The sequence below is a fragment of the Dipteris shenzhenensis genome, chromosome 28 (assembly GCF_047967505.1).
Source record: "Dipteris shenzhenensis isolate YYH24624 ecotype China chromosome 28, Dip_SZ_1.0, whole genome shotgun sequence".
NCBI classification, from domain to species: domain Eukaryota; kingdom Viridiplantae; phylum Streptophyta; class Polypodiopsida; order Gleicheniales; family Dipteridaceae; genus Dipteris; species Dipteris shenzhenensis.
Genome location: NC_141623.1, coordinates 47,408,419 through 47,416,185, shown reverse-complemented (window position 1 = coordinate 47,416,185; position 7,767 = coordinate 47,408,419). Strand labels below are relative to the sequence as shown.

At 41.7% G+C, this 7,767-nt stretch overlaps 1 protein-coding gene across 1 annotated transcript; it reads right to left on the bottom strand.

The window, feature by feature from the left end:
• Positions 1-522: 522 nt before the first annotated feature.
• Positions 523-2,713, bottom strand: LOC147883634 (uncharacterized). The gene is made up of 7 exons (XM_087399538.1): positions 2,372-2,713; positions 2,190-2,276; positions 1,907-2,060; positions 1,652-1,798; positions 1,463-1,530; positions 1,016-1,313; positions 523-896 (listed from the first exon to the last, which is right to left on the bottom strand). The coding sequence occupies exons 1-7, from the start codon at positions 2,711-2,713 to the stop codon at positions 523-525; spliced, it is 1,470 nt and encodes a 489-aa protein (XP_087255664.1).
• Between the last annotated feature and the right edge of the window lie 5,054 nt (positions 2,714-7,767).

The following is a 7,767-nucleotide window of genomic DNA, read 5'->3' as shown; positions in this document are numbered from 1 at the left end:
GTCCTTACCCATGAGGGAGTAGAGCATTCGAACAGGCATCAACATCCACTGATATGCAAAGGGTTTCTTCTTTTCGTCATACTTTTAATGTGAGATTGACTATCTATTCAATATTGGTGTCCAGCCCGATAGATCCTAAAGGGTCTCTCTCTTTGGACTTCCCTTCTATTCTGAAAGGATTACAATGAAGAGATCAAATGGATATAGGTATTGCATCTAGAAGTCGAGAGGAGAACGATTATCATTTTATTTAGAAGGACATACAGTGGAGATGTAGAGATACTCAATACAGATAGACGAAGCATAATGAGAAATCAATGGGTTGTGATACATGTTTGGGAGGCAAATAGGCCAAATCAGAATGGGTGTGGCATCGCTTCAAACGAGTGGCATATATTTTTCATAATAGTCATGAACAATGTGATGATTATTTATTTCTAATAGTTCTAGTTTACATAGCTATGTGCAAGATGAAAATAATACATCCTATGTGAAGGGCCGTATTTAAAGCATAATTTTTTGTTAGATAGTGGTACCCTTCTTATGCTTTTGAGCACTAAGTATAAGAACGGCTGCCACTAAAGAAGTGAGTGTTGAATATGCAGTGAATATGATCACCCCGCCGTGCTTGGTTCCGAATGTTGCAACATCGAGATATGCATCGATCGAATGGTACGTGGAAATGTAGGCGTCCTTGCCCATGATGGAGTAGAGGATTCGAACAGGCATCAACGCCCATTGATATGCAAAGGGTAACCAATGAGTGAAGCCCATGGCATCAAACGTAGCATCCAAGAACCAATCACTATGAACTGATGCTACCACACCATCCACGATGATAGTGCCACCCATGGTCAAAGGGTTGTATAAGCCGTGCCTCCTTGTTGTAGAGACCTCTGCATATGCATGCACAGGAGGAGCATTTAGATTTTAGGCTACGCAAAGACTGATCACACCTTGCATAAATGTGCTCATTACAATGAATGGCCTACAGGGTTTTAAGAGAGAAGTGTACCTTTGACCACATAAGGAAAGACTTTCTCCTTTGAAATGTGAACATGTTCTTGACTCGTGGCCCACACAATGTCCCCGATCTCAATATCTTGGGCCCGCTTATAAACTATATTGCCATTCTTATGAGACGCAGGTATGAAATGAAGGCCGGTGAGTCGAATGGTGTTGGAATGTGAAGCTGAATGTCCGATGGGCTCCGCAGTGATGGCAATAAAGATGGCAGTGACATTGGCATCCTTGTGGCCGAAAGCATAGACATCTTGGTAGCTAATGATCCCGTTCTCACCCCATACAGCTATCTGTTGCATGCAGAGAAATGGGTGGGATCAGTAGTATGCTGGCAAATGCTGAGTGTTATGATAGGTAGTTGAGCAATGAGGACACAGTGGTGGTGGTGCATGTAGGCATGCAACGGAGATTATTAAAGGCATTCGAAGACGATGCACACCTGATCACCAAGCTGGAGCTCGGACATACGTTTGGAGGTGCCGCGATGGGTTTCAACCGTGGCATCACCTACACACACATGAATTCGAAGAGAAGGTGAGCATGCGCGTGGCGGAGAATGCAAGCATTCCTGTGGTGGGGGAATCCTCGATTCCTAGCTTTACTTTTAATACGACCGGTGCTAATTCACCTGGGAAGCAGTTGCTGATACATCCACCGAAAGCACCGAGGGCGGCATACACACCCAGCACGCCAGCAACACAAAATGGTGCTAAGGGACCGAGGGATAGGCACTCAGCACTACCCAAGACTCCTCCCACTGCCCCAGTTATGGCACCTGTTACAAAAGTGAGTTCCTCTATGAGAAAACGACCCAAGATAAGGGAGATTAGCAGGGCGGTTAACATCATATATTGCAGCCCTTTACGTTAAACAGATTCCTTGCCTGTGCCTGCGCCGCTCTGACAGTCGAGCAATTTCCTCATTCCTAGCAGCCTGCGCTTAGAACCACCATTATACGAGTTGTAGATGCTGGTTACGTCATCCCCAGTAACGTAAACGGCGCAGCCTGTAGAGCCCGCGTTGCTAGGGCAGACGATCTGATGAGAATCATCCACCCGCACTCCATGAGTAAGTATGGAAGTAGTATGTGGAGGTGGGTGGTGTACTGATGAAAAATGAAACGAGCGCCCGAGTTGCAGTGGGATGCGGAGGATTCAGGAACTCACAGCACTTTTGCGACGGTAGTTATCAATGAACACGAACTCCGTGCCGGATCCGTCGCTAGCTGCGAGACAGCCGCCTGTCGCTTGGAGCTGGATGGTCGAGCATCGAGCACAAATGAGTTCTGGGTACTAGGAGTGTTTATGCAAAAGTAGTCATGTCTCTAATGATAGACGTCGACTCTCACCTGCAATGTGAGATCCTCGGAGCCGCCCCAGTCGTTGCTAACGCTAGCCATGAACGTGATGGTGCCACTGTTGACAATCTCTTGGCAAGCTGCAACGATGTTATCTGACGGAACCGCTCCCCACAGCAAGGCAGGCGTGTTTGTAGCCAAGAGCGAACTGGCAATCTGGTTGCCAACGGTGCCGACGAAGGTGTTGGGGCCGGAAGAGGAACTTGAAGGGGTGGTGGCGGAGATGGTAAATTGAGCGAGGGCGCCGCCATGCGGCTGGAAAACTAGTAGCTGAAGAAAGGCAATAGCTGAGATGAGGAGCCGAGGACGAGTGTGGCTGTGGCTGATCTGCATCTCGGTGCTGGGAGACATTAGACAGCTAGAGTAGCTAGACTGAAAAGCTCAGCGGAGCGATCAGAGGATATGTTGCAAGTTGGACAGAAATGCTGAGGCTGTGTGCAATCTGTTTGTGTGTAGGTAGCTGAGAGGTGTGCGTTTATATAGCCGAGGAGGGGTGCCTCTGCGAGAGTGGCGTGCATGGACCGCCAAGCCTGAGTCGCTCGTGACTCGTGTGCGGTCAAAATGAAGTCGAGGATGTTTTGCTCCTTAAGGCACCATGGTCCATTGACTTAAAATAACGGGCAATCTTGAGAGATCTAAGCAAGACAAGCCTATCCACATTGGATTGAACTTTCACATGAGCAACTTTCTCCGATCTCTCTTCTTTTGGAAAAAAAGTGTCAACAGCTTGTCATTACCTCATGTGCTTCTTGCTTTGCCCTTGGTACAACCACACTTAGGCATGTGTAGAATTGAATGAGCTCTTCAACTTATTCCATAGTGGCAGTTCTTTGGAGAGTGTTTACAGGCCTCCCCATGTATTCCATAATATTCTGGCCCTCATTAGCATCTCCAATGTTGATGTTATCTTCCGCAAGGAAACAAAATCATGATTGAATGTTTCCGACTCATTTAGATATAATTTATACTCGCAACAATCAAAGATGCATATCAATGCGGTATAGACATGCAACTCAAGAACCCTTTAAAAGGTCTCTTGGGTAATTCTTCATTGATGGAGTGCTTCTCTAGCAAACCTGTTGCATGGATATGTGTCGCATAGGCAACACATTAAGAAAACTATCTTTGTTCGCCTCAGTAGATGTCCATCTACATCTGCACCAGATGTATCCACGCCTGAAATTCTTGTTCCAAGAAATTTGGTAAAGACTTCTTGAAAATCTCTATGACTTTTCAAACAAATAGCTTCATCCATAGCCATTCTATGAGGTATAAGGAGAGTTGGATGGAGAACTACACTTGATGTTACTCGTGTCCTCCCATCTATAAGTGCATTGAAGATTTTTGTTGCAAAGGATCTGAATGTCACCCCCTTCGGCCACTAGAGGAGCATTCATCCACCAACTCTTTAGCAAGATCCCATTCATACAAAAAATAAATCAACTTCTTTGGAGGGATGACATTTTCGGTAGCACTTATAAGGAAGGTCAGAAACACAAAGCTAAATACATGGCAAATTAACAAAAACTAATATTACGATATTCTAGATAAATTTATGAAAATTAGCACGTTCAAATACATGAGAAATAACAAGTTTAGATTTGGAACACTCAGTCATAAAAAATCACGACTATCATGTAGATAAAAATAGGCTATGCACATTTGCAGCTATCCTTCTCGTTTTGTGCTTATTGTGCACATTCACACTTATCCTTCTCATTGTCCTTCATTCCTTCTAGAACGTCCTTCTGGTTGTCCATCATCCCTTTTGAGATGCCCTTCTAGCTGTCCCTCTGTCTGTCCATCATTCGTTCTAGGATGTCCTCTACCAGAACATCCTTGCCCAGAAGCTTCACAGCTTGGTCTACAATGGCATCCAACATCTGTACTGCCTCTTCAAAACTGTCTGAGTCAGGTTGGTTCCTATCTCTAAAGTGTAAATTAAAGTCCAGTTAGCATACATTAGGTACAATCAAAATTAAGCACATACCCATTTTATAGCTACTGTACAAGGATCTTATAGCTTTTCTTTTTTTTTGTTCTACTTCTCTCTTCATCGAAGTAGGAGCCGCATCTGACCCGCATATTTTGAGGTGATTTTACCTTGTGAAACAAATAACAAATTACAAATTCGTCAATTACTTATAATCCCTATGTAATGTAAATACCCAAAAAAAAAGGAAGAATGCAAAAGACACATGTTACCTTCATGCCCTCCCTCTCCATCTTTTAGGTCCAAACCACCCTTTGCTGGATCTCTCTCAATTTCTTCCATTTGCCTTATTACCCTTTCCAACACCTCATCATCACTGTCCTCCTCATCCCCTTCTACAACAACCAAGGTAGAACCCATAATATTTACATCCTCCATGGGGTCATCCTCCACAGGGTTCTCACCAAACATGAGATGTCTATCTACCATGAGATGTCTATCTACCATGACATCGTTGGTGGAATTACCACATGAGGCCTGTGCAGATCCATGCTGCTCTTTCTTCACATGGGGATTAAAAAAGGTATTGCTAGGAGTTTCAAAAATTACATCTTGGACATGTACACTCCTAGACTTCTTCGTAGCTTGATAGGGATGTTTTTATCGAAGCTATACTTCTATATTAATATAAAATCTTGGCAAAATTTTATTGAGCTAGTTTTTTAGTTTCACAATATCCGTAGAACATATTACAAATTTATCTATTTTCTTTTGAATTTTAAAGAAAAAGTTGTAAATCCTGGCAAAACTTTAATTTTTTTCTCATAAAAGTTTCAAATCTTGGCCAATTTTTCAAAACTTTATTTTTACCAAGGCATACAAAACTTTCGACACCAATATAAAAGTTTCGCTTCTTATCGAAACTAATTGGAAAAAATCATCCATGTAGCTTGAGTAACATGAAATCCAGTTGCATTCCATTCTAGTACTACTGGGAAACAGATTAGTACTAAACCATCAATACCACCTTCGTTCTAACAATTACACTAGTTGTAACAGAGAAAAAGATAGTAATATATTAGTATTCTACTATAGAAATAGAATAGTACTATAGAAATAGAATAGTATTATATTAGTATTCTACTATACTAGTATTGAATAAAAATAGATCGTCCTACATTACTATTAATATAGTAGTATGACATGACCCTTCTTCTTACACTACTTACACTTCATTAAGCTAGAGACCTTTTTTTTTCTACCATATCCCATTAGGACCTACCAATTTAGGGATGCCAATGGATGCCATATCTCCTCTCCTTATCAAGTAAGGCACTGACCGGATGGTCTTCGTCATGGGTTCGAGTAGATGCTTCAAGATTTTCATGAGTCTCTCATATGGCTCAAGCATGCTATTTAAGAAAACCACATTTACATCTTCCTCTTCCATTTTCACATTGATGGCGGCTATCCTCCGGCTAGCAGAGTGGTAATGCTATGTAGTTCGTTGATGAAATCACTAAATTCTCCTCCTTAGAAGATCGTAGGCTAAACAACTTGGCTCTTAGAGTAATCAAATAGCTTGAGGCCCTCACTCCATACAATCGAGGTACAACCCCTCCACTCATCCTATAACTTCTTTCGAGGACATAGAACCTACCAAAAAGTGAATTACCGTTTGTGCAATTTTAGGGATATGACTCTTGTTGCTTTCTTATCCACATCCTTTTCAGTACTTGATGATATTGACTTGCTTAGTACTTTTTAGATAGGCCATAATCCCTTATACATTAGCAAATACTTTGCCTACATCTCATCAACATATACCAAGTATGCCATAAAATATCTTGATGGTGCTCAAGAAAAGCTCTTTCATTGACAAGGACTGACACAATTATTGATGTGCATTTAATTTGATAGAAATTGTATGGGAAATAGAAGCAGAGAGAATATAAGTCTTCAAATATACATGTGGTGTGGTTGCTCAATGCTACTTCTTATTGCTCACCCAATTAGTTCTAGCCAGTGGGTCCATTTGATATGTGAGAGTCTTATACTCGTCTTATAGTTTTAATTTCCATACCAAATGCCTCGAAATACCATGGTTGGGACACAAAAAACCCTCTCTTAGACTGCCATATCTGCAAACTCGAGAATAAAGGAAGAAGACCCAAATCTATTGCCTTAATCTCCTAACACAAAGATAATAGAGCTATATATAGCTCATCCACACTCAATCCTTGTCCTCAACTAGTTCGCCTCAATCTTCTAAGACAAAGATGATAGAGCTATATATAACTCATCCATACTCAGTCCTTGGCCTCAACTATATATATGCATCTAGTACATGAATATGATCATTCCTTGGGAGCATATGTTGTTTTATCTCTGATGCTTGTGTTTCTCTGATGCCCGGATGCTTGTGTTTCTTGGATGCTCATCGGATGCCGAGATGCTTGCATTTCCTAGACAATCCTTATTCCCAGTTGTTTTGTACTTCCAGATGCCCAAATGCTTATGTTTCCTAGATGTTCGGATGTTCTTTGTTTTCCCAGATGATCACTTGCCTAATAGCAGGCGATGAAATTTCTTTTTTTGATTTCTAAGGATTTTTCTCATCCTTTTCCTAATAGCAAGGATGTCTAGTAATGTTTTATTTCCTATCACAAGGATCTCCACAGTATCTTATAGGAGATGATTCATATTCCTTGTTGCAATTCTCGCCAAGTAAGAAGAAGGAGATGCCCTTGTTCTATCTATGTTTATCGATTATTTCTTAGATGTTTTCATATATTTTATCATCGATCCCTTAATCCGTTGTGTTGTTATCCTCTATAAGAAAAATTGCACCAGCAGCATTAAATGGCACTAGCAAGAAGACTGCGCTATAACTAAAATAGCAAGGAGAGATTTAGATGATTAATTCTTTTCATGGAATCCTGATGCAATCTTGAGGCTACACTACACTATAACTAAACTACACGCTCAGTTTCGTGGAAGTTTTTGGAGTTTTGGGAATCTGCCCATGATCTCGATTGTGTCAAAGATGTTGCATTGTTTGATTTCGTGAGCAAAAGTGGCATCAAAGCAGTGGAGCCTACTATGGCGAAGATCCTACTATGTCAGCGTCAATGCAGTGGAGTCTTCTATGGCAAAGTTGTCGCTTGTACACATTTTAGCTTGGTAGAGGTGAGGAAGCATGAGAGGCATGTTGAAAGCTATTATTGCATAACCATGTGGATTAGCAGCAGTGTGACCAAGAGGGGTGTGCGAGGGTAGGTTAGCTGCAAGGGTTGGCCGTTTGGATCTCCAAGCGGTTGGGTCTTCAACAGCCACTTCCCTAACCGCCATCAGATGGTTATGTGCGCATGCTATTACTAGCATTATGATGTTGTTCTGTACACAGTTGTTGTGCGAGATATTTCTCCGAAATATAGTGATCTTTGATGTATGT